This window comes from Erpetoichthys calabaricus, assembly GCF_900747795.2.
Source record: "Erpetoichthys calabaricus chromosome 1 unlocalized genomic scaffold, fErpCal1.3 SUPER_1_unloc_26, whole genome shotgun sequence".
NCBI classification, from domain to species: domain Eukaryota; kingdom Metazoa; phylum Chordata; class Cladistia; order Polypteriformes; family Polypteridae; genus Erpetoichthys; species Erpetoichthys calabaricus.
In genome coordinates this window covers 1,065,077-1,092,470 of record NW_026261592.1, presented here as the reverse complement: position 1 = coordinate 1,092,470, position 27,394 = coordinate 1,065,077, and the positions used below count along the sequence as shown (strand labels likewise).

Below are 27,394 nucleotides of genomic sequence, written 5' to 3'. Positions count from 1 at the left end.
TGCCACACTTGCCAGTGATGGCGACGGTGGGATCGGCCTTGACGGGAACCCATGTGCGGTAGTGCGTTACACGGCGGAATGGAAAGTTCGTTAGAGCAACAGTACGCGTTGAAGACGAAGACCTTGCTCATTGCCTTCTTCGGAGTGAAGGGGATCATCCACTACGAGTTTGTCCCGCAAGGACAGACCATGAATGCTGCTTACTACTTGGAAGTCCTGAAAAGGCTGAAAAGAAGCGTCACGCTCAAGCGAATTGACATCAAGGACAGCTGGAAGCTTCACCACGATAACGCGCCCAGCCACACCGCCTTCATCGTGAGCGCCTACCTGGCCCGGGTGAACGTTCCGGTGGTCCCCCAGCCTCCCTACAGTCCAGACGTGTCGCCTTCTGACTTCTTCTTGTTTCTGCACTTAAAATCAGCGCTGAAAGGAAAACGCTTCGACTCGATCGAGGACATCCAAGCAAATGTCAAGGCAGCCCTTGCAGCCATCCCTGAACAGGCCTACGTGGACGCCTTCGAGTCATGGAAAAGCCGCCTACAAAAGTGTATTGATGCAGGAGGTGCCTATTTTGAAGACTATTAATTAGTTGTACCGATTTGCTCAATAAATTTGTCTTTTTGAACAAAGGCTCATTACTTTTGAATCCTACCCTGTATATATATCTTATATATAAACGTCTATGCGTGGAAGTGTGGATGTCTGTCCGGCACGGAAGTGAGCGGTGGAGTCGGGGCAACGTCTATAACTCCGATAATACACAAGCGAGGTGAGCACGCTGGCAGAAGGAAACCTCTGAAGAAACTTTCAATTACCTGACATCTCGACATTTCAATTTTTTTTCTTATGATTTCAATAATTTCTAGGACACTGTGCTTTTTACAGCACAGGTTTACACAGCCAATATATATATATATATTTAATATATATATATATATATATATATATATATATATATATATATATATATATATATATATATATATATATATATATATATTCATGGCATTCGTAGTCTGAATCACAATCTGATTGTATGGGTGGTTACCTACCAGGTAACGCTTGTGGTTGGTCAGCAAGTCGGTGTCGCGTACTCTTTGCATTATTTGACAGTAAAACTATTTCAACCATATATATTATATATATACACACATGTATATATACCAAAAATAAGCAGAGGCAAAAAGAAAACACGTCTTCACAGATTGGAGTCCATAGCTGAACTAACATTGGGAAGGCTGTTCTATTTATATGAAGTACACATGAAAAAGGGGGAATTCATGGACTGGAAATGAGATCACGAGGAGGAGGGTTCTGGGAGGCGGAAGTGATGTCACCTGTAGGAGGAGTTGTAGCCCTGAAGTGACTTTACTTGGAGGGTTCTTTGGTTGGTCTGCAGAGGGACAAAGGGAGAAAGTATTAAATGGCAGTGCCAACCCCTGGTTTGAATAAGAAACAACATTATTTAAGAGAGAAACAGTTTCCCATTTGCACATGTGTGACTACAAAGTGTTGTTCGCTTTCTATGACTATATCCACCTCAACAGCGACTCATCATGTTTTATTGATAATTGTTTCATCATGCCCCTCCTTTAACCGCCACCTTATCGTGGTGGAGAGGTTTGCGTGTCCCAATGATCCTAGGAGCTCTGTTGTCCGGGGCTTTATGCCCCTTGTAGGGCCACCCAAGGCAAACTGGTCCTAGGTGAGGGATGAGACAAAGAGCGGTTAAACAAACCTCCTACGATGGAAAACAATTTTGGACGGCGTTTTCCCTTGCCCGGACGCGGGTCACCGGGGCCCCACTCTGGAGCCAGGCCTGGAGGTGGGGCTCGATGGCGAGCGCCTGGTGGCCGGGCCTGCACCCATGGGGCACGGCCGGGCACAGCCCGAAGAGGCAACGTGGGTCTCCCTTCCCATGGGCTCACCACCTATGAGAGGAGCCAAGGAGGTCGGGTGCAGTGTGAGTTGGGTGGTGGCCGAAGGCGGGGACCTTGGCGGTCCGATCCTCGGCTACAGAAGCTGGCTCTTGGGACGTGGAATGTCACCTCTCTGAAGGGGAAGGAGCCTGAGCTAGTGCGTGAGGTTGAGAGGTTCCGGCTAGATATAGTCGGACTCACCTCGACGCACAGCTTGGACTCTGGAACCAATCTCCTTGAGAGGGGCTGGACTCTGTACCACTCTGGAGTTGCCCCCGGTGAGAGGCACCGAGCGGGTGTGGATATACTTATTGCCCCCCGACTTGGAGCCTGTACATTGGGGTTTACCCTGGTGGACAAGAGGGTAGCAGTTCGGAGTACCCACCCTTTTTGGAGTCCCTGGAAGGGGTGCTAGAGGGCATACCTTCTGGGGACTCCCTCGTTCTGCTGGGAGACTTCAATGCTCACGTGGGCAATGACAGTGAGACCTGGAAGGGCGTGATTGGGAGGAATGGACCCCCCGATCTGAACCCGAGTGGTGTTTTGTTATTGGACTTCTGTGCTCGTCACGGATTGTCCATAACGAACACCATGTTCAAGCATAGGGGTGTTCATATGTGCACTTGGCACCAGGACACCCTAGGCCTCAGTTCGATGATCGACTTAGTGGTCGTGTCGTCGGACTTGTGGCCACATGTCTTGGACACTCGGGTGAAGAGAGGGGCGGAACTGTCAACTGATCACCACCTGGTGGTGAGTTTGCTTCGATGGTGGGGGAGGATGCCGGTCAGGCGTGGTAGGCCCAAACATGTTGTGAGGGTCTGCTGGGAATGTCTGGCAGAGCCCCCTGTCAGAAGTAGCTTCAACTCCCACCTCCGGCAGAACTTCGACCACATCCCGAGGGAGGTGGGGGACATTGAGTCCGAATGGGCCATGTTCCGTGCCTCTATTGTTGAGGCAGCTGACCGGAGCTGTGGCCGTAAGGTGGTCGGTGCCTGTCGTGGCGGCAATCACCGAACCCGTTGGTGGACACTGGCGGTGAAGGATGCCGTCAAGCTGAAGAAGGAGTCCTACCGGTCCCTTTTGTCCTGTGGGACCCTGGAGGCAGCTGATAGGTACCGGCAGGCCAAGCGGAATGCGGCTTTGGTGGTTGCTGATGCAAAAACTCGGGCGTGGGAGGAGTTTGGGGAGACCATGGAGAACGACTTTCGGACGGCTTCGAGGAGGTTCTGGTCCACCATCCGGCGTCTCAGGAAGGGGAAGCAGTGTAGTGTCAACACTGTATATGGTGGGGATGGTGCGCTGCTGACCTCGACTCAGAACGTTGTGGGTCAGTAGGGGGAGTACTTCGAAGACCTCCTCAATCCCATTAACATGCCTTCCAATGAGGAAGCAGAGCCTGGGGACTCAGAGGTGGGCTCCCCCATCTCTGGGACTGAGGTCACCGAGGTGGTCAAAAAACTCCTTGGTGGCAGGGCCCCGGGGGTGAATGAGATACGCCCGGAGTTCCTCAAGGCTCTGGATGTTGTAGGACTGTCTTGTTTGACACGCCTCTGCAACATCGCATGGACCTCAGGGACAGTTCCTCTGGATTGGCAGACCGGGGTGGTGGTCCCCCTCTTTAAGAAAGGGGATTGGAGGGTGTGTTCCAACTACAGAGGGATCACACTCCTCAGCCTCCCTGGAAAAGTCTATTCAGGGGTCCTGGAGAGGAGGGTCCGTCGGATAGTCGAGCCTCGGATTCAGGAGGAACAGTGTGGTTTTCGTCCTGGTCGCGGAACGGTGGACCAGCTCTATACCCTTAGCAGGGTCCTGGAGGGTGCATGGGAGTTTGCCCAACCAGTCTACATGTGTTTTGTGGACTTGGAAAAGGCATTCGACCGTGTCCCTCGGGGAATCCTGTGGGGGGTACTCCGAGAGTATGGGGTACTGGCCCCCTTGATAAGGGCTGTTCGGCCCCGGAACGATCGTTGCCAGAGCTTGGTCCGCATTGCCGGCAGTAAGTCGAACCCGTTTCCAGTGAGAGTTGGACTCCGCCAGGGCTGCCCTTTGTCACCGATTCTGTTCATAACTTTTATGGACAGAATTTCTAGGCGCAGCCAGGGTGTTGAGGGGGTCCGGTTTGGTGGGCTCAGGATTGGGTCACTGCTTTTTGCAGATGGTGTTGTCCTGTTTGCTTCATCAGGCCGTGATCTTCAGCTCTCTCTGGATCAGTTCGCAGCCGAGTGTGAAGCAGCTGGGATGAGAATCAGCACCTCCAAATCCGAGACCATGGTCCTCAGCCGGAAAAGGGTGGAGTGCCCTCTCAGGGTTGGTAGCGAGATCCTGCCCCAAGTGGAGGAGTTCAAGTATCTCGGGGTCTTGTTCACGAGTGAGGGAAGAATGGAGCGTGAGATCGACAGGCGGATCGGTGCGGCATCTGCAGTAATGCGGACGCTGCATCGGTCTGTCGTGGTGAAAAAGGAGCTGAGCCGCAAGGCGAAGCTCTCAATTTACCAGTCGATCTATGTTCCTACCCTCACCTATGGTCATGAGCTATGGGTAGTCACCGAAAGAACAAGATTGCGAATACAAGCAGCTGAAATGAGTTTCCTCCGCAGGGTGACTGGGCTCTCCCTTAAAGATAGGGTGAGAAGCTCAGTCATCCGGGAGGGGCTCAGAGTAGAGCCACTGCTCCTCCGCATCGAGAGGAGTCAGATGAGGTGGCTCGGGCATCTGATCAGGATGCCTCCTGGACGCCTCCCTGGTGAGGTGTTCCGGGCACGTCTAACCGGGAGGAGGCCCCGGGGAAGACCCAGGACACGCTGGAGGGACTATGTCTCTCGACTGGCCTGGGAACGCCTCGGGATTCTCCCGGAAGAGCTAGAAGAAGTGGCCGGGGAGAGGGAAGACTGGGCATCTCTGCTCAAGCTGCTGCCCCCGCGACCCGACCTCGGATAAGCGGGAGACAATGGATGGATGGATGTTTCATCATGGCTGAGCTCTATCACACAATCTACCTTTTTCATTTTCAGAATATTTTTTTTTTTTATCACATGTGATGTGATATGCATGTAGCTTGGCTCTTTCAGGAATATGCTGATTTTTTTTTAAAATGAATGTCAATGCAATAAGTTCATTGTTATGTGTATAAAATACGATAAAAGTCTAATAAGCACTTTTCATCATACAGCCCACTGAGAATCTTGATCTGCTAGCTATGGAAAATAACAGAATGTAATGAGCAAAGAAGTAATCACAGTTTAGGAAAAAAAGGAAATTAGGAAAGAAAATATTATTTTAGTGGACATCTGTATGTTATTGAAAGCAATGGCAGAACATAACCACAGAAGAAACAGAACTGCAGGAAAACAAGTAGAACACAAGTGGGAAGCAGAGGGAGCAAGAACTTGGGGGTTGTGATTGCAGGAGTGTGAGCCACTGCTGCTACCTGAGCAAGAAATGTATCCCTGCTTTGACAAAACAGTACCAGGAATCTCTAATAATAAAAAATTTATTTCCAATATGCCTTTGTTGTCCATTCATTCATCCATTTTCTGCCACTTATCTAAATCTAGGTCATGGAACAGTAGTCTGGGCAAAAATGCTGAGACATCTCTTTTCTGTTCCATTCAAATCCTCCAGGAGGACACTGTGAGGTTCCAGGGCCAGCTGAGAGATATAATCTGTCCAGCATGTCCTGGGTTTTCCCTGATGTGTCCTCGTGGTTGGGCATGCCTGAAAGAGCTTCTCAAAGAGGTGTCCAGGAGGTGTCCTAATCAGATACCCAAACCATACCAACCTGCTCTTTTGAATTTGAGGAGCAGCAGTTCTACTATGAGATCCTCCTAAATGTTTTCACCCTCTCTCTATAGTTAAGCCCAGACACTCTGCAAAAGGAAATCATTTCTGCTATTTGTATCCACAGTCTAGTTCTTTCATTCACTATGTAAAGCTTGTGACAAGAGGTAAAGACAGTAATGTAGATCCACCAGTTTCCTGTAACCTATACTTTTCACATCAGCTCTCTCTTCAATAAGACTCACCGGTATAACATCTACATAACTTCAGGCACCACTCTGATCCACCTGTCAATCTCCTGCTTCCTTCTTCCCTCACTTGTGAACAAGACCCTGAGATACTTAAACTCCTCCACTTAAGGCAGAACCTCATCCACAAACTGGAGATGGCACTCCACCCTCTTCCAGCTGAGAATCATGACCTCAGACTTGGAGGTGCTGATCCTCATCCTGACCACTTCACACTTGACTGCAATCAACTCCAGTGAACACCTGAGGTCACAGCACGATGAAGCCAGCAGGACCACATTATCTTCAAAAAACAGAGATGTAATCCTGAGATCATTGAACTGGACACAATTCTATCCTTGGCTGAACCTAGAAATTCTGTCCATAAAAATTATGAACAAAATTCGGTGACAAATGGTAGCCCTGAGGGAGTCACACACACCAGGATTGAGTCGGATTTACTGCCAGCAATGCAGACAAAGGTTTCAGTCCAGCTGCACTGGGACAGAAAAGCCCACAACAGTGTGTCTGGTACCCCATCCTGTTAAGGCACCTCCACAGGGCTATAGTGGGGTGTCGTGACGATTATTCTTCAGAAATGGAAAAGGCACATTTGCTTAAACTGAAACCTTTGCCACTTCAAAGTGGACATATTCGGTAAATTTTAGGGCTTTTTTTCACTTTAGGACACTAGTACTCTTCACCTCCATTATAAAAGGCAAGAACAGTCTATGTAAGGTTTATTAAATATACTTCACTTTAGAGTGCAATTTTGTGCAGGAAACTATGATACACAATGACTGTGAAGAAATAACTTTGACTTGAAAAATATTGAAATTATCCTTTAAAGGTGAATAACATCCTAGTTTGTCCTACAGCCATCTTCATCATGACCATCAATGACTTTCTTAACCCAACCACCCTTGGACCTTGGGCAACTTCTGTAGTGCATGGGAGGATTTAGGACAGCTGAATCGGTGGGTCTTTTCAATTATTCCTACTCTGAACATTTCCTTCAATCCAAAGAGTTAACCTAAAGTTATGCAATTTCAGAATTTAAATTACAAATCTTTATTTCAGCTGCATTGCATTTTTGAGAGTGTGTTTAGCTTACCATCTAATACCAGACATTACACTTGACTGAAGTTGGGCTCACCACACTAACTAGTCAGCACATCACACGCATAGCAAGTGTGTTTTTGTGTTTATTTTTTTGTTTTATTTCTCATTCAGCTATGGCTGTAACTGTAGCCTGCACTTAGCAGTTTCATTATAAACACTCCAATTCAATTTACATATTTTTTGTACAATGTTCTGTATAAACGTCTTCAAAATGAACGGTGATAATCTAAAGATCATTACAGTGCAGCATTTCTTGTAGTGAGTTCAGTTGCTTCATTTGTAAACTAAGAAATGTAACAACTTATTTTATAGAAAACAGAGATGGACAGGTACACTAAAAAAACAGAGCGGGTGAAAAGGAAACTGAATGAGAGTGTTTTAAAATGTCTAAGCAATCCTGCTTGATTTGCAGTGCTCTTCTTATGTGGATTAATTGTAGAAAGAGGCACTGAGGCCTATTTTTGTAAAGGGCTGTGTTTTTAAGGGTCGCTCTCATCTGAAAGCTGTGGTGCCTCATGTGTGTCTTCTAAGGAGCACTGCAGAAGCACCAAGAGCAGAAAGTAAAAGAGTGATAATAAAAGAGCACACTAATATGACATGAACTTACTGTTAACAGCACATATGGAACATTTAAACAACATTCAACTATGGAGTTGTAAAAGCTCTGCTCAGTGACAATCAGATGTGAAGTCACAAAGAATAAAGCACAAACAGCAAGAATCCAACACAGTGAGTGATAGAAGTCAACAGTCCACCCACTGAACATTCACAAATCAAACAATATGCCAAAAAATAATAATAATAACACACACAAGGAATTTGGTTTTGTACATAAAGTGTGTGTCTTTCAAACTGTTTGGGATGAAGATTTTGAAATTCAAGGAGAAATTCACAAAGTTTTTCTCACCAGACAGAGCAGCAATGTCTTTATCAGATCTTCCTTTCCTGGAGATCATTGACACAAACTTCTTACACAAGCTGTCTTCACTCATCTTTAGGTTTTGTTGTTTAAATGACTGTGTCTTCTAAAGGCTCCTTTCACCAAAGTTCAAGTGAGCTCTCAGCAGGCAAGGACTGTGGAAACAAAACAAAGAGGACATTAAAATTAAAAATAAAAAAAACAAAAAATAACAAGAGCTAAGTAGGGAGATGGCAGACTTAGGTATGTCACTCATTTGAACACTTAAAGGACATGATCTCCATGTGAAGGTCCACAAACATCTGAGCTTTTAAAAACCTAACAAGGGACTCAGTAGCTGAACTCCAGTTGTGAACCTCGAGTAAGAAAACAATAAAACATTTTTGTGACATGTCAACTCAATGGCCGTGTCCACTCCTGATCAGTCTGGAGCCCCTTAAGGTTCTCCAGTGGACGTGGAAGCCTGCAGGGGTGACGTCACAGGAGGTTCTTCTCACGTTGTATGACAGTCTTAACACCTTTTGTGGAAACAGAGCTGTTGCGACTACATAGAGAAGCTTCACTTTCATTGTCAATCACAATAAATGGTGACGTAACAACCTCTGTTAGAATCGGCATTATAAAATCAGATAGATTACTTTGTCATTAATTGATATTTCGTTATCTTATTAATAACTTCACTTCATAAACAGAAATATACTTTAATTTTTTACTTCCTCCAAAATGTCTCTTCCTTGAGACACTCATAGATGTTCAATACAATGTGCTATGAAGACCCATCTATTGTTCATTTTTTGGCAATAATGAACCAGAATATTTTCTCTTTGACTTCTAGCAGTAAAATTTCTCTGAAGTGGTCAATCCTGCCAAATTCAGTTCTTTAGGAACAAAGTGTCTCTCGGGAAGAAAAAGTAGGAACATCAGCATTGAACACTGGCAGAGTGCCTACAACACCTTAGATATTCTACTCAGAGCCTGCGGACAGTTCTTGTAGGTCTTATACATGATGCCCGATAGTCCTGGTGCAGATCCTGCTTGAGCTTTTTCCACTACTGCCCTTACTTCTTCATTGGTGAAATCTGCTGCGCTGTAAGGGGTGTGTGGCTTAAAATTGGTAATCAAAGAGGGCATTCCATGCTGGGTTCCCCATGTGCTGCTGATACATTGTCTTCAACGTCTTCCTTACAGTTCACCAGTTTCCCTCTTCTTGGCTTTTCCAGGAGTGAACTGAATTGCGTTCTTGTAAAAGGCTTTCCTCTGTCGCTACTCCATTCACTTCTTTTTCAGGATCATTTTTGTATGATTGAATGCTCCAAACGTCCTCCTCCTCTGCACTACCTTAGAGCTTAGCTGGCTCAAGGCTTCCTTTCTGCATTATCTGCTTTTTGACACTTTTTCTTGAGTGTCCTTAGCTTATGCAGCCTTTCACTGTCTCCTCCTGTGACATGCTGATAGCCCGATTGTCTTACCTTCCTTCAAGCCAAAGGCATCACCACATGCCTGACACACAACCTGTATCGTTGCATTAATTTTCTTGGTAGCATCTCCTTTCAGGGTGCTATCCAGCATAATATGTATGTCTTCATTAAACTGTGCCCATTTACAATCTGCTGCTGGTGGTAAATTTGGCCATGGCCTCTATGACTTCAGATTCAGTATCTCTTCTTGTGCTCTGAGCAGATTCAGCAAAGATGTCTGGGGCTCTGTGGTTTGCCTCCTGGCCCTGATCCTCCATTGACTTACAAGCCATACTAAGAGTTGGCTTTCTGAGGGATAGTAAGTGCTTTGCATGGTTGAATTTGCTCATTGCACTTGGACTTACTGTACCTTGATGAATCTTTTCACCTCATCTATTTTTGAAGACTCTTGCCACATCCAAACTTGTATTTCTGTATCTTGTAAGGAACCTCAGGCGTAGGTGACAATGAAGGTTTGAGTGTGGTAAGTCCATTTTATCATTCTTTGCTACAGGTGCATCTGACTTGGATAAGTGGGAGAATGACATTCTCATATGTTGGCAGATAATTACAAGGACCGATATGTTATTGAACTTCTCCAGGTTGTGATGGACCTTATCTCCTTTTTGGAAATGAGGGCTATGCACTCCACGTCTAGCATCAGTGTAAGGTTTTGTTTTCTTTGAAAGAACATCACCAGCCTTGCAGTGAAGAGGATGAGGAAAGACATTGAGATGTATTTGTATTTTTCTATGATGAAGGGGAAAACATGTGGTGTAACAGCATGTGGTGTTGAATGGTACATTGGAAGACATTCTGAGAGAGTGCAGGTCTCCAGGGTTTAGATTGTAAGATAACAGACTGAATGAAGCCTTTGAGATCACATTGAAAACTTTCAATGCCCTGTTTGCAGTCAGATGGTATAGAGAGATGTGTATGTGATGAATATTATATCACTTGTGTTCAGAAATACTACGGAGTCTACAGATGTGAATTGACAGGTGTTGTCTGACACAAGGGTGTGCAGATTTCTGAAGATCTGGTAAGACTGAGATAAGGAAATGCATGACATTTTGAGAAGAAGTAGGAACAGTGAACGTAACTTCTGGCCACTTGCAATGATAATCAGTCAGGGTTAGTGTATAACTATAATTCCAAACAGCTGTTTCAAATGGACCACCACATCGCTTACCAGTTTCTCTCAGGGTTCAGGTGGAAATGGCACAGTAGAAAAGGGAATTGGCTGTCTGATGAGAAGACGGGCACAGTTGACAGTTTTTAACATGAACTTCAACCATGTCATCTATACCTGGCCACCAATAGAGATGACACAAACGCGCTGTCTACTTTACACATATCTTTGGTGACATAGACAAGTGAATGCAACCAGCATGTGACTCTGAGAAAAAGGAGCAATGAGGCGAACACCACAGAACACATAACCATCTTGTAAACTGAATTCATCTTGTAATCAGAAATATAGACATGTAACTGTAGCAACAGCATTAAGATTAGATGGCTAACCATTGGTAACCCGAGTTCACAAGGCAGATAATTCATTGTAAAATGGAGAGGCAGAAGCAAACTCACCCAGTGACAGGGCAGTTAGAGCAAGAGACTAAATCACCACAAAGTCAGGTTTGCTTCTTTTTTTTTTTGGATTTTATTGATTTTAATAACAAATAATATTCCATACAAATATGTCAAGTTTTACAAGACTTGGTTCAAAACAAATCAAACTCCACCTATGAGAAAGAGAGCTAGGGCCACAGAGTAAAACTTTAAGCTAGTAAAAATAAGTAAATAGATAAATTAATAAATGAGTAAAAATAAATAGAGTAAAAAAAAAGAAAAAAAGAGGGGGAAGAATCTGCTTCCTCAATTTAAAAGCTTTTTCTAAAATGTTATTAATCAGATCCTGCCAGGTTTTGAAAAAGTTCTGCACAGATCCTCTAAGTGCGAATTTGATTTTTTCCAGCTTCAAATAATATAAAACATCAGTTACCCACTGACTTAAAAGAGGTGAGTTAGGATTCTACCAGTTGAGCAAAATAAGTCTGTGTGCCAATAGTGTAGTAAAGGCAATAACAGTTTGTTTGTCCTTCTCCACTTTAAGCCCCTCTGTGAGCCCACCAAACACAGCTGTTAGTGGATTAGGAGGGACTGTGACACCAAGGCTGTCTGATAGGCACTTAAAGATTTTGGTCCAGAATGATGTTAATTTGGCGCAGGTCCAGAACATGTGACCCAGTGAGGCTGGAACTTGATTGCAACGTTCGCAGGTTAGATCTTGCACTGAAAACATTTTGGACAATTTTAAACAAGACAGATGTGCTCAGTACATAATTTTAAGTTTAATAATTGTATGCCTTGTGCATATGGAGCTCGAGTGAATTCTCTGCATTGCTACCTTCCACTCCTTTTCTGAGATGTTGAGTGACACATCCTTTTCCCACTGTACTCTGGTATCTTTGAAAGCGAGGGACTGTAAAAGATTTTTATATATTACAGAAATGCTATTTGAGTCCTCAAGACTGATCAATATTTTTTCCAGCATAGAGGTAGTTCGGGAGAGGCAGAAAATTGGACAGGTTTAGATTAACAAAGTTTCTGATTTGAAGGTAGAGAAAAAAATGTGTTGCTGGAAACATAAATTTGGAGTGTAATTGTTTGTAGGATGCAAAGACATTGTCTATGTACAGATCTCTAAGTGAATTAATCCCAAATGTTTTCCAGACATTAAAAACTGAATATGTTTGAGAGGGTGGAAAAAGGTGGTTCTCATGCAAAGGTGACACAGATAAAAGCTTCTTTATCTTAAAATGCTTCCAACATTGGTTCCATATTCTGAGTGAGTGAAGCACAATTGGGTTGTAACTATATTAGCGATGACTTGTACTTATTTCGGTAAAAAGCAAGGAATATAAAGAAGTGCTGCAGGATTTTATTTTTATTGCGGACCAAGCCTGTGTAATAAAACTGAAAGATAGGTAGAGCCATGCCACCTTCTGCCTTATGTTTTTGCAGGGTCGCACTTTGGATACATGGATGTTTAGAAGTCAAAATAAATTAGGTTATGGTTGAATCTAATTTCTTAAAAAATTATTTTTTGATGTATATTGGAAAGTTTTGAAATAAAAAAGAAGATTAGGAAGGATATTCATCTTGACAATGTTAATCCTTCCAGTTAAAGTGAGATGAAGGGTTGACCATCTATGCAAGTCTTGCTTAATTTTTTCCATACAGACGGCAAAATTTTGTTAATAAAGAACTTCAAGTTTACTTGTGATGTTTACCCCTAGGTATTTAAACTGATCTGCAATGATAAAAGGGAAGGTGTCCAATCTAATATTGTGTGCTGGAGAATTCAATGGAAAGAGCACACTTTTAGTCAAATTAATTTTGACACCAGAAATCTTTTGAAATTCTGTAAGTGCTTTTAGGACTGCAAGCACAGTATTTTCTGGATCTGATATATACAGTACCATATCATCTGCATATACAGAAATTTTCTGTTCAAGTCCTTCTCCGATAATCCCCTTTATCTCATAAGCATTTTGACAGTGAACTGCCAGTGGCTCAATGGCAATTGCAAAACACAGTGGTGACAAGGGGCATCCTTGTCTTGTACCACATTCTAGTTTGAAGTAGTCTGAATTAGTGTTGTTAATACAAACTGAAGCTTCTGGATTGGTATACGGTAGTTTGATCCATGCACATATGTTTGGGCCAAATTTCCCCAATGTAATGAAAAGCTAGTTCCATTCAACTATATCAAATGCTTTTTCTGCATCCAACGATAATAATATCTCTGGGGTGTTAGACTTTGTGGGTGAAAATGTTACATTAAACAGGCGTCGAAGATTGGAAGCTAAGTGTCTGCCTTTAATAAATCCAGTTTGCTCTTGTGGAAATAATGAAGGAAGCACCAATTCAGTCCTTCTAGCAAGGACTTTCGAGAGTATCTTAACATAATTATTCAGAAGTGAAATTGGTCTGTATGATGCACATTGTAATAAGTCTTTATTTTGTTTAGGAAACATGGTAATTATTGCTTGCCAAAAAGTTTGAGGTTGAATTTAATTGTTTCTAGCTTCTGTAAATGTTGCTAATAAAAGGGGAGCTAGCTGAATTAAGAATTTTTTATAAAATTCCTCAGGGTGGCCATCAGGGCCTGATGGTTTCCCACTCTGAAGTGAGTTTATAGCATCTAGTAATTCTGATAGTGCCAGAGGTTTATCCAATTCCTCTGCACTAAAAGTATCTATTTGTGGTATCTGTAATGCATCCACAAATGCATTATGTTTTGTCTTGTCTTCTTTAAACTCAGTAGAATATAAAGACTTAAAGTAGTCTCTAAATGTGTGCATTATTATTTTGGTTAATGATTTTGTCTCCGTCTGTGTTGGTGATTGCTGGGATTGCATTGCAAACTTCCTGCTTGTGGATTTGTTGAGCTTACTAGCTTTCTCTCCATGTTCATAGTAGTGATGTTTTGATTTACAAATTAGTTGTTCTGTTTCTTTTGTGGTCAAGAGACTGAGTTCTGAGTGTAGAGCCTGTCTTTTCCTATGAAGTGCCTCACTTGGATAGCTGGCATATTCTTGATCTCCTCTTAAGAAAGCCTTCAGGGTTTCCCAGAGTAATCCTGCAGAAACCTCTGAGGGTGTATTTGTCTCTAAAAAAATGTATTTGTTTGGATATAAATTCTTTACAGTTCTAATCTGCTAATAAAAGTGGGTTAGGACACCATCTGCGAGATGAGTATGTGGGGCATGGTGATTTGAGCTCCAAGATCAAAGGAGCGCGGTCGGAGATAACAATAGTGTTGTACTTACAAGATTTAATCATAGTCAAGAAATTTTTATCTACAAAGAAATAATCAATTATTGAGTAGCAGTGATGCACTGGTGAGTAGAAGGAATATGCTGTTGAGTTTGGGTTTAGAAATCTCCAGGGGTCTCATAAGTTGTGATCTGTTACAAACTGTGTAATTGTCTTTACAGTGTTAAATGTCATCACACCTGTGGCAGGAGGGCTATCTAGGTCGTGATTTAAAACACAATTAAAGTCCCCCGCCATTGGAAATGGGATGCAAATACATTTTGGATGAAGTCCCTATCATCCACATTGGGTGCACAGATATTTATCAAAATCACACATCTTCCTTCAGGATCAGATACTACATATGATACTGTAAATGAGACTGTTGTATATTGTGGGGAACAGCCCGGACACAGACAGGTAGAAATGTTGGTTTCACCACACACACGTTTATTTACAATATTTACAGTTGTCCAAGTGCACAAACCCAGTGTCGCAGCACCAATCACCCCTTAAGTCGTTGGCCACACAACACAATGCTTTCAGTCTCTGGTCCGCCTCCACTCCTCTTTGAGCTCCGTCCTACTTCCACCCGACTCTTACCAATGACTGGAGGGAGGCGGCCCCTTTTATACACCCCAGATGGACTCCAGGTGCTTCCCGAGGAGCCTCCGTTGACACACCCCTGTGTGGCAGAAGCTCTGGTTGTGTACCTGGAAGTCCTCCGAGTGTCCCCAATCCTCTTCCCCCCAGCACTTCCGGGTGTGGCGGAAGTGCTGAGGTCCAGGGCTCCCAAGGCATCGGGGCACCCCCTAGCGGTGACCACGGGCCCCTACAGGGTTGGGTTTCCAAGCCCTGTACCCGTGGCCCCCAAAGCAACCAGAGCGGTCGCCCCCTCGTGTTCTGGAGGAGGCGCAAGCCCTCCTCTGGTCCTCCTGGGCATCCCAGCCGGGCATGAACCCCAGCCGGGTGCCACAATATATAAGAATTCCCACAGCTCGTTTTCTTTGTAAAACTGGAATGAAACATTTGGCCAGTCCAGTCTCTGTGAAGCCAAAGCTGATCCTTGCTTAGTAAGTGGGTCTCCTGTAAAAATACTATTTTAGCGTTTAGACCTGTTAGGTGAGAGAATACTTGCGTTCTCTTTAATTCATGATTTAAACCTTTAACATTCCAGCTCACAAAGTCAACTGTTCTGTTATGGAGACAATTGCTTCTGAACTTTTGTTGTCATTTTGTATTCTTAACTGAAAATAAGACAGCTTTGACCTTAATTTCCAATTTCCCCAGGAGTTATTGCCACAAAGCCTATTATTACGTTGGGACTTATGATTGTAAGGATTAAGAGGATAGATTAGAGATAGCTTCCTCTCTTTCTCTCCCCCCCAGTCCTCTCACCCCCCCCCCCCCCCAATTTGTCTCCCCCACATGAGGCTGAACCACACTTCACAAAGTCTCAGTTCTCTGACATACCTAGAGACAGAGCACGTCCAAAACAAAACAAGACCCTAGCAGTGGCATATAAGGATTAAAATTGAGATATCTATTGACAATACAGTCCAAATATTATAAGAATAAAATATTATCTGTAAGGGATTGCCCGGCCACAGACAGACACGACAACACAATGTCCACCACACACACGTTTATTTACCCAAATATTATATTTACAATTATTTACAGTTCAGTCCTTGGTTCTCTCGGTCACCTCCACTCCTGCCATACAAGCCCCATCCTTCCACTAGACTCCGGCTACCTGATTGGAATGTGGCGGCCCCTTTTATCTCATCCCCGGATGTGCTCCAGGTGTCTGACGATGTACTTCCGGAAGCACTAAGTGTGGCGGAAGTGCTACCCTTGCACCCGGAAGCACTCCGGGCATAAACCATCCCTTGTCTGTCAGCACTTCCCAGAAGTGCTGTCCCCCAGGGAGCAGGGACCGGCTGAGTGCCCAGAGAAAAGAAGCGCGGCTCTCCTGGATCATCCTTCCTCCAGGCATCCCGGCAGGGTAGGGTTCCTGGCCATCTATCACATATCTTAAACAGTCTTGAGAGAGTAAACCCAGGGAATGATGTTAAACAGTAGCCCTGGGTAAGCATAGTAAGCCCTAATACAATAAACCAAGGGTATGATTTTAAACAATCTCCTTTAAAAAAAATATTTTTACACATACATATACACATATAATTGTAATTAAAGCATAAAGAGAAAAAGACTGAGAAGGGAAAAGGATGTATAATTACGGTGCCGGTATCATTGCAAACGGATTAAACAGCCGGTACAAACTTCTTTGGCATGCCATGGCTGGATGTGACTCACGATCTTATTTTCAAAAAAGTGTCGGGACTCAGGTTTACTGTCAGAAATGGTCTCAGCAGTAGCAGGGAAGGAGAAGCAGGAGAGGCAGTCGACAATGTGATTCTGTAACCCTGTATGATTAGCTGCAGATTCGTTAAAACAGTACAGTTACACTGCCCAACATGCCATCCACATGCCTGGGTGATCAGACACTTTGGAGGACAGCAGGGTGGTCAAAGCCTGATGATTGGTGTGGACAGGAAATTTCAACCCCACAAGCAAGCCCTCCATTTCTCAACAGCCCAATTACATTCAGGGTCCTCTTTATCAATTGTGGTATACTTCAAAGTGCTTTCAACTTTTGTGTTGTGGTACTTTTTATAACTTAATGATTATTTATCTAGCACACCAACACACCTTTATAATGTATTTTTTTATTACTATGTATTTCCTTTTGCTTTTCGTTGAGAAAAAGGAACAATAGGCAATAATGCCATAATTTCGCTGTGATAAAAAAATATTCATTCTTGGATATTTTAATGGACAGCATAGCTTTAAATATTTACCTTTTGTAAGGAACATAGCAGTATAATTTAACACTAGAATTCCTGAATCTTACAAAAAGCATATGTCTTTGTAGACATGGAACACATATGAAATTCATGTGTTCCAAATAACAATATATTATTGACCCTATACAGCTCCAGGTTCCTCACTCCCAAATAATCAAGGCTTGAGCTTTAGAACTCTTTGCCCGAGCTGAGCTCCATCAAGGTGGGGGATAGGACAGCAGGCTGCTTGTGCTGATCGACACATTTACATAACAAAACACACTGATGGAGAGGTGCAAAGGGATTTAAGGTGGCCCAGGATTATGACTTTTTTCGCAGGCTTCAGGAATTCTAGTATTAAACAATTGTAGATCTCAGAAAGCAGAAACATTAGACATGCTAAATTGTCAAAAGAAGAAGAAGCTGAGTCACAAGGCAAAGCTCTCAATATACCAGTCAATCTATGTCCCTACTCTCACCTATGGTCATGAGCTTTGGATAATAACTAAAAGAATGGGATTAGCAGCAGCTGAAATGAGCCTTTTCCACAGGGTAGCTGGGCCCTCCCTTTGGGATAGTGTGAGAAGTGTAGACATCTGGGAGAGGTTCGGAGTAGAGCCTCTGACCCTCCACATTGAGGGGATCCAATTGAGGTGGTTTGGGCATCTGATACAGATACCCCCTGGATTCCTCCCTCTGTAGGTTTTACAGGCATGACCAGCTGGAAGGAGATTCTGGGGAAGACCCAGGGCTCACTTGGAGGATTATATCTCCCAGATGGCCTAAGAAGGCCTTGAGATAGCACAGTATGAGTTAGCAAGTGTGGCTGGGGAAAGGGACTTATGGGCATAACTGCTAAGACTGTTACCTCAGCGTCCCAGTGGTGGAAAATGAAATGAAATGTAAGCAACAATACAACAACATTAGGTAACAGCTTATCAGATGACACTTTGTTGCCTCGATTACCAAGCACAACTTGCCCAAATCCTCTTTGGTGAAACCGAAACTGGCTGAAATAAACCTGACATGTTGATTTGGGCCAGACTGACTCACTGAGTGAACTTCGTGGCATATCACCTCATGTTCACAATAACAGAGTGCTGACTGGAGGACTAAATTAATATGAACTGAAAATTTCAAAATATTTAAAGTTCAAACATGAAAACAACAACCCTACACTCTATTACAGGCCATAGAATGCTACCATGTGGAGTTTAGAAGCCGCTAGATACAGCTTATGGCAAGAAGTAAACTGTGGAAATGACCTCAACCACTCCAGAAAAATGAGGAATGTCACTGGTGATGGCATTTCCTGGCATAGTTGGACCACCGATTATATGTACTGTTTGAGGATGTCCTATTGAGCTCATCTGTCAGTGTTCTACTGGCTGTAATGGAGTGACATTGAGAGATTTTACAGATTGAAAGGATGTGTTTCCACACACATTTTAAGAACTGCCAAGTTCTTACAACTATTTGTTGTTGACATCATGGATGCTGCAATTCTTTAGGAAATTAGTTTAGCTTTGACCAAGCTATCATCTTTGATTTCAAGTCTGTTATGATGGCGGTTCTCAACCTGTGGGGTGAAAAGATGTGAAAAAAAGAAAACAAGAATCGAAAATATGAAAAATACATCTATTGAAACCAAAACAAAGATTGAAATGTTCTTTTGAAAGCGCGTGAAATAAGAAGAGGTGGGCAGTGTTGCTATATGTGGCATAATTTCCCTATTCATAGGGATATTTTAAACTTGTAGCGGTGTATTGGCAGCAAAAAATATAGGAATAAATTTTATTAGGGTTTCAAAAAAATGTTAAGGGGGCACGATTAAAACTGTTATGAAAACTCGGGTCACAAATACTTAAAGGTTGAGAAACGCTGTGTTATGATAAGGGCTTCTTTTGTCATTCTTTTTTCTTTTGTAATATATTTTCTTTTTTGTACTTGGGGAGGAAATGTTTGGGTGTAACACACTATGCATAACAGCAGTATTTGACTAATGTGTTTATGTAAATCTCCTCCACAATCAGCCTTGTTATCTGAATTAGTAAAACTTTCAACTGCTCTCCTTCACATTGTACTCTGGGACAGTTTTTCTGTTATGTGCTGTGGATGTCAAACTTTTGCTTGCTCTGTTATGGGAGACTGCTGAAGTAATAAAATTAAAGAGTTGCTTCTTCTGCTTGTTGTTTCTGTTATTTGTCTTAAAGTTCAAACAAGATGCATCTGCAGCTCCACATCTTCAAATATGGAGGTGCCCATAACAATAATGCCAGGACTACAGGAAAGCTTTGCCAGTTCAACAGCTTATTTATCGCTTTATATTTTTATTATTCATTTATTTTGGTATTTACATTGACATTAAAATTTATTTGCTTGGCAGATACTTTTATCCAAAGCAATTTACAACAGAGGTAAACATAATCGAGTAACATTAGCCTCGGGCCTGATTGAACAGCAAGTATAGTAGTACGGGGAACAAAAGATGATTGCCACACTGCTGACTAGAACATCACATAAAGGGATCATATTCCTGCAGATCATCTAATGTGGTCCACCTAATTCTCTGTATGAAATGTCCTGACACTGCACTCTATGTGGGAGAAACTGGACAAACACTCCGCCAGAGAATGAATTTACACAGGTTCCACATTAAACATGGCAACACAGATGTTCCTGTAGCGGCCCACTTCAACAGCCATGGACACTGTGAGAAGGACTTTAAAGTCATAGTGCTTATGGGCAACTTCAGAACACAGCAAGAGAGAAAAGAATGGGAAGTTAAACTCGAGCTAAAATGTAACTCATTACAACATGGTTTGAATAGAGACAAGAGTTTTATGGCCAGGTATGAGGATTGTTTGCATTTCTCAGACTGACACAGACAACCTGACTACAGATCACATTGTAACTTAAAAAGACTTTGTTGTACAGTTATCTTATCCAAAGATCTTGACTAGACATTGTTCTCCTCACTTGCTTAATGAATCTTAGCCTGAAGAGGTCTATTATTTTTTTACATTTAAGATGTCTCACTTAAAGCTTTTCCAATGCCGTATTTGTCCTAGTGTGTATATAAACACAGGGAACTCCAGTTTCTGTATTACTGTACATCTGCCCGAAGAAGGGGTCTGAGTTGCCTTAAAAGCTTGCATATTGTAATCTTTTTAGTTAGCCAATAAAAGGTGACATTTTCTTGACTTCTCATTGCCACAAGTGAAAAGATGTAATAACTCATACATTTACAATCATCGGTTATAATCAATAAAGTACCCTAAGTTCTTGTCTATAAGCCGCAGCTTATCTAAGGAAAAAAGTTGTGAAAATGAAAAAATAGAATATCGGCTTATACATAAATCCGGCTTATACAGTAATCCCTCCTCCATCGCGGGGGTTGCGTTCCAGAGCCACCCGCGAAATAAGAAAATCCGCGAAATAGAAACCATATGTTTATATGGTTATTTTTATATTGTCATGCTTGGGTCACAGATTTGCGCAGAAACACAGGAGGTTGTAAAGAGACAGGAACGTTATTCAAACACTGCAAACAAACATTTGTCTCTTTTTCAAAAGTTTAAACTGTGCTCCATGACAAGACAGAGATGACAGTTCAGTCTCACAATTAAAAGAATGCAAACATATCTTCCTTTTCAAAGGAGTGCGTGTCAGGAGCACAGAATGTCACATAGATAGAGAAAACAATCTCTAGCAAACAAATCAATAGGGCTGTTTGCTTTTAAGTATGTGAAGCACCGCGGCACAAAGCTGTTGAAGGCGGCAGCTCACACCCCCTCCGTCAGGAGTAGAGAGAGAGAGAGACAGAGAAAGAGAGAGACAGGGTTTGTTTTTCAGTCAAAAATCAATACGTGCCCTTCGAGCTTTTAAGTATGTGAAGCACTGTGCAGCATGTCTTTTCAGGAATCAGCTTTACAAAAGATAGCAACGTGAAGATAATCTTTCAGCATTTTTAGACGAGCGTCCTTATCGTCTAGGTGTGCGAACAGCCCCCCTGCTCAATCCCCATACGTCAGGATCACAGATAGTCAGCGCAAGAGAGAGAGAAAAGTAAGCTGGGTAGCTTCTCAGCCATCTGCCAATAGCGTCCCTTGTATGAAATCAACTGGGCAAACCAACTGAGGAAGCATGTACCAGAAATTAAAAGACCCATTGTCCGCAGAAATCCGCGAACCAGCAAAAAATCCGCGATATATATTTAAATATGCTTACATATAAAATCACAATTTAAATGACCGCTACGCACGCGTGTTGACTCGGCGACGCCCAGAGCAGAAAGAACGCGCTCCGGCCGCGCCATGCGGGGAGTGAGAGAGACGCCAATATCTCACACTCTCTCCCCCCTTAAAGAAATTAAATGGGTGCGAGTGAGACCACTGACCTCCCTCTCTTCTATTAGTTATAGGTTATAGTACATTCGGCTTATCCATGAGTCCGGCTTATCTATGATAAGATTTTATTTTAAAAATTCGTATGATTTTTGGTCTCCGGCTTATACACGAGTCCGGCTTATAGACAAGAACCTAGGGTAATTAAACTTAAACTACAAGTTAATCGTCAAATAAAAAAGATGACAGAGCATAGTTGTTTTGTTTTTTTTTCCCAATCCATTAAACAGACATTCACAGTACAGATGGGACTTCAATTGCTTCTTAAATACATGGATGGATTCAGCAGGAGAGATGAAGATTTGCACCTTGTTCCACCAACTAGGAACTACATACAGTAGAAAGTAGGAAAGTGTAGGAAGAGAGTCTGGATTGAGACTTGATGCCATGCAGAGGTGGCATCACCAGACGCTGTTCACTGGCAGACCTGAGTGGGCGAGAAGGAGCAGAGCGCCACACCAGAGTCTCGATCTACACAGGTGCTGACCCATTTGGTACCTTGTATTAATCCCCAAAGGGAAATTGTCTTTTTGTATGACCATTTGAGGTCAGAGTGCAGGGTCAACCATTGCACAGCACCCCTGTAGCGATGAGCAACACCGCTAACATGAACAAATGCCAAACAGAGTAGGATTCCTTCTTGCAGTGGTGGGATTTGAACCAGCAACATTCCAGATGCCAGTGCAGACCCTTAGCCTCTGAGCCACCAAGGTTTTCATTACCAGCCTCATGTTTTATTATTTAAAATAGGGGGCTCTACCCCCTGCTCACTTCGCTCGCCAACCCCTGTGTTTGGTTTACCGGATATACAATACAATTTATTTTTTGTATAGTCAAAATCACACAAGGAGTGCCGCAATAGGCTTTAACAGGCCCTGCCTCTTCACAGCCCCCCAGCCTTGACCCTCTAAGACGACCAGAAAATTGCATTAGGATTTACTATGTTTATCCTAGACCACTTTTTAAAATCATTCCCAGGGTTCATTATTTTATTATCTATATATATATATATATATATATATATATATATATAAAGGAGAGTTGGGATCCGTGTGACTGTGTTTGTGTGTTTGTGAAGGGATGGAGAGTTAAGGCGGGTGTTGGAGTCATGTGATCATCTCCACTCCCATTCACCTCATTTCATTCACTTCATTTCGCTCCGAGCTGAGCTCTGCAGCTGACGCGGTCTTGCCGTTCTTTTTCCATAGTGTTTAGTCCTTTCTCCTTTACTGTTTAGTAGACGCAGTACTTACTGAATAGTATTTTTTCCTTTAGTGTTTCTACTTAGTGTTTCTTAGTGTTTAGTAGATGCGGTGTGTGAAAGGAGAGTTGGGATCCGAGAGACTATGTTTGTGGAGGGACGGAGAGTTAAGGCGGGTGTTGGAGTCACGTGATCATCTCCCCTCCCATTCACCTCATTTCATTCACCTCATTTCGCTCTGAGCTGAGCTCCGCAGCTGACGCGGTTAGTCCTTTCTCCTTTACTGATTTACTGTTTAGTAGACGCGGTACTTACTGAATAGTATTTTTTTCCTTTAGTGTTTCTTAGTGTTTAGTAGACGCGGTGTGCCGGTGTTCCCGGCGGTGTTGCGGTTTAGTGTTACTTTCTACAACAACAACATTTATTTATATAGCACATTTTCATACAAAAAGTAGCTCAAAGTGCTTTACATAATGAAGAGAAGAAAAATAAAAGACAAAATAAGAAATTAAAATAAGACAACATTAATTAACATAGAAAGGAGTAAGGTCCGATGGCCAGGGCGGACAGAAAAAACAAAAAAAAAAACTCCAGAAGGCTGGAGAAAAAACTAAAATCTGTATGGGTTCCAGGCCATGAGACCACCCAGTCCCCTCTGGGCATTCTACCTAACATAAATGAAATAGTCCTCTTTGTAGTTCGGGTTTTTCACAGAGTCACTTGATGCTGATGGTCATACAGACTTCTGGCTTTTAATCCATCCATCATTGTTGGAACATCATGGTGCTTTGGGTAGATGGTGGTGGTGTTTAATAATAAATAATAATAATAATTCATTACATTTATATAGCGCTTTTCTCAGTACTCAAAGCGCTAAAATAGTGAGTGATACTTAGCTGATAGCAGTGTAGAAGCAGCACAACACAACAGAGCCGGTAGGACAGGCGGGTGTGGTAGCGTAGGTGAGCGGTGATAGCAAGCAGCAGGAGGAGGAAGCAGGATTTGGATGTTCCAATAAACGGCCATAAACAGTAACGCTTGGTAATTTCAGGCGTGATCGCCCCAAAGCCATAAGCCAGGTTAGTATGAACATCAGATCAGTTCCCGGTCGTAGAGTATTGTAAGATGAAACAGGAGCAGATCAGCATAGCAAATATAATCACGGAGACAGATCATCCAGAGGTGCTAGATCACCAGGTACAAATAAATGTTCGTAGGTCTCGTCCCGTGATCCACATACTCAGCTGTTCCCAGTAAAGTGGAGTCCATAAAATCTGTAAAGATTAAGCCAAATCCATGCAATTCGAGTCAGCTGTATCCACGAACTATACATACAATAAACAAAATAAAACAAGCATAAAAGAAAGTGCAGAATTAAGGCGAATTTTGCGAAAAGTGTTGTTAACAGGGAGGAGCGGAAACAACAAGCGTGCGCCAGCGTCCCCTCACCTGCTACAATAAAGCAGTTATAATAAAGAAGTTTAGTAGACTTTTACTTTATCTCATTTAGTGTTCTTCCCAGCGGTGTTGCCGTTTTTTAGTGTTAGTGTCTACTTAGTGTTTGTGTTTAGTGTTATGGAAGGAGTGATCTTACCACTGTCAGATTTTGCAATGAATGAGTTGGTAAATAATGATTATTTATCAACAGATCAGATGAGCAAATTCAACGAAAATTTGGCTGCGCATACAATTTTCCAACCTCAAGAGGTTTTGCTAATGTGGACTCCTGACATACCTATAATGCCCATTCCACAAAATACAAAACATATTCAAATATTACCTTCTGCAGCTACTGAACGAGTGACTCACTGGGTGTGTACCTATTATGATGGTGCTGTAATTCATGTCTATGACAGTTTAAACGCTGATAAAAAATTCAACCTCACCGAAGAGCAGCTTCGTTTCCTTCTTGCTTTGTTTCCTTACAAACCTCCCATAGTTTATGAAGACGCACAGCAACAATTAAATCATACAGATTCTGGTGTATTCTCAATTGCATTTGCTGTGTGTATTTCTTTAGGTATTGACCCAAGTGATCAAGTTTTTACTATTTCTTCAATGCGAAATCACTTACAAATAATTTTTGTTACTCGACAATTGCTTCCATTCCCTGTCGAAAGTAGCCGACGGGCGACACCAGTTACAAGTATTCAGTGCGTTCAAAGACCTGTACGAAGTACGGCCACTAACACAGTCACTCATAAAAGGGGATATGACTCGGTGCAGGAAATGGGGATTGAAACTAACTTGGAAGACATGCAATCAACGAGGCGATTAACACTAGAATTACCAGAGCCTACGAAAAAACTTGTAGATCCGGCACACCTTAAATCGCTTCTTAAAACCTTTCTCACCTCTCCGCCAGCGTCTTTTGTCATCTAAATGTACTGATAAAGACAAGCTGCAAACAGCTTGCTATTCCATCCCCCCAACGACTTAGAACGTAAACAAGCTTTTCCCAGCTCATGCCTTGATTGATTATTTGGGAGTGAAGTGGAGTTTTAGAGAAGAAATAATAGATTGTTATTTGAAACACACGCATTTCATATGTGTTGCATTTTTGATACAGTAATCTGTGTAAACACATTGTTAAAACAGAAACGTTTTACAATATTCTAGTAGCAAATGACAAAATGTAGGCATAAACTATATAAATGTACGAAGCCTGAAGTCCAAATATCAAAGAAACACTTTCACAAAAAGTACAAAAATAAAGCCACCGCCAAAAAAAGCCGTCTTAGTGTGTGACATTGACACACATTAGCTATCACTGCTTCCGTGGCGCAACAGTATCAGTCGCTGACTTTGAGTCCGAAGGTCATGAGTTTGATCCTGCACAACTCCATTTTGAGAAGTGTTCTTATTTTCACTATTTTAGAATAAAAAGATACTTTTGATTTCAGTCTGTAACAGCCAGTGTAATTTATGATATTTGTAAAGGTTAGCTTTATTTTTTTTTTAAATTCACTTTTCATTGTCTCAGTTGCGTTCAAGATCCTTCCCTACCGCCCCCCACCTGACACTGCTGTTTTCACATAAAGACGCGCTATAGTTCTTAGTGTATCACGATACATACAACCGTGTGTTTTTTTCCCCCAGTATTGCCAGTCCCCACGTGTTGCCGTATGCTGTTTCTTTTGTACTCCAGGACATGCAGAGGAAAACATAGTAAAGAGCAGTAACTTCAGCGCTATATGCAATCATCAGACACTCCCCATCTGATGCTGTTTTCACATAAAGACGCGCTATAGCTCTGCAGTGTACTTGTGACTGCATTGTCGTACCAATGCTTGCGAACTGAAGTGTCTGCATGCACTTTTCGTGGCATTACACGTGTATTTTTTGAGCATGCCCATGTAGCTCAAACACAGGAACATATGTTGATGGAAAAGTATAACAAAACAAGTGCACTTTTATTCAAGACTATAACCGAAGAAAAAAGAAAGCAAGTTACAGTAGGCGGTTGATATGACAGCTTGCGTGGTGCAATGTTAAGAACTGCTGATTTCCATTCTGTGCTATATAACTGTTAACATTTGAATCTAATGATTGCATATAGCGCTGTCTTATTCAGTGTGCGCAAGAACATGCAGGTGGCCAGTTGCTGAGTGCTACAACGCACATTTAAAAAAAAGAAAGAGACAAATATATGTGACGTTTTGAAGAAATCATTTTATGATGCGAATAGTACCAATCAGAAAACATCGTCGAAGTAATGCAATATTATTTGAAAACGAACAGCGTCAGATCGGGTGTGAAGTTATATTGGCGCTGTTTGAGTCAGATCAGAAGCTGAATAAGCTGAAAAAGCTCCTGTTCTGACTCTAAGTAAAAAAGCATGAATTAATCAACAGAAATAACCGCGATTGACATTTTAAAGTTAACGATTTACAGTGCATACCAATTTATATATTCAATGTCCGTTTGAGGAAAAAAAAAAACAATTTCTTCAAAGCTGGGAATCGAACTCACGTCCCTGTAGCACGGTAAGGCAGCTGTGCTCTAAGTCAGCAAACCGTAGCGTTAAGCCATGGAAGCTGTTGTATCATCTTTGAACCTTTTGTGAAAGTGTTCATTTGATGTTTGGGCTTCAGGCTTCACAGATTCTATAGTTCATGCCTACATTTTGTAACATTTATTACTAAAATATGAAAAAGTTTCTGTTTTAGCAATGTGTTTACACAGATTACTGTAGAAACGGAACATGCATGAAATGCATGTATTCCAAATAGCGATCTATTATTTCCATTCTAAAACTCCAGCAGTTCAGTCACTCCCAGATAATCAAACAAGTCATGAGCTGGGAAAACTTAGTGAACGTTCTGCGAAGGTGGGGGATGAAATAGCCGCCTGCTCGCTGCTCCTCTTAATCTGCACATTTAGAAGACAAAAGAGAGGTGAGAACGGTTTTAAGGTGGTCGGAATGTACGAGTTTTTTCGTAGACTCTGGTAATTCTAGTGTTAAACGGATCTCAAGAGACGTCTTCTAGGTTGGAAATAAAGCGCTTGGCTGCCAAAACCATATATATAATATATATACATCTATATAAATAAAAATGTAAATGTTTGTTTGTTCAAAACCTTAAATCTCTGAAAGTTCTTCACTGATTGCTTTGAAATTTTGACACAACGTTGCATTCGAATACGCACGTGTTGTTATATACATATTATATAGATGTCACACCTGTGA

The 27,394-nt window shown here is 42.3% G+C and overlaps 1 protein-coding gene across 1 annotated transcript in view; it reads right to left on the bottom strand.

Annotated features, from left to right (window-relative positions):
• The window catches only part of LOC114643290 (NACHT, LRR and PYD domains-containing protein 12-like), a 547,995-nt gene that overhangs the window by 495,685 nt on the left and 24,916 nt on the right, over positions 1-27,394 (bottom strand). Inside the window, exon 2 of the mRNA XM_051921829.1 lies at positions 7,956-8,122. Coding sequence (XP_051777789.1) covers positions 7,956-8,040 — 85 coding nt within the window. The 5' untranslated portion in view covers positions 8,041-8,122. The remainder of the gene's footprint in view (positions 1-7,955; positions 8,123-27,394) is intronic.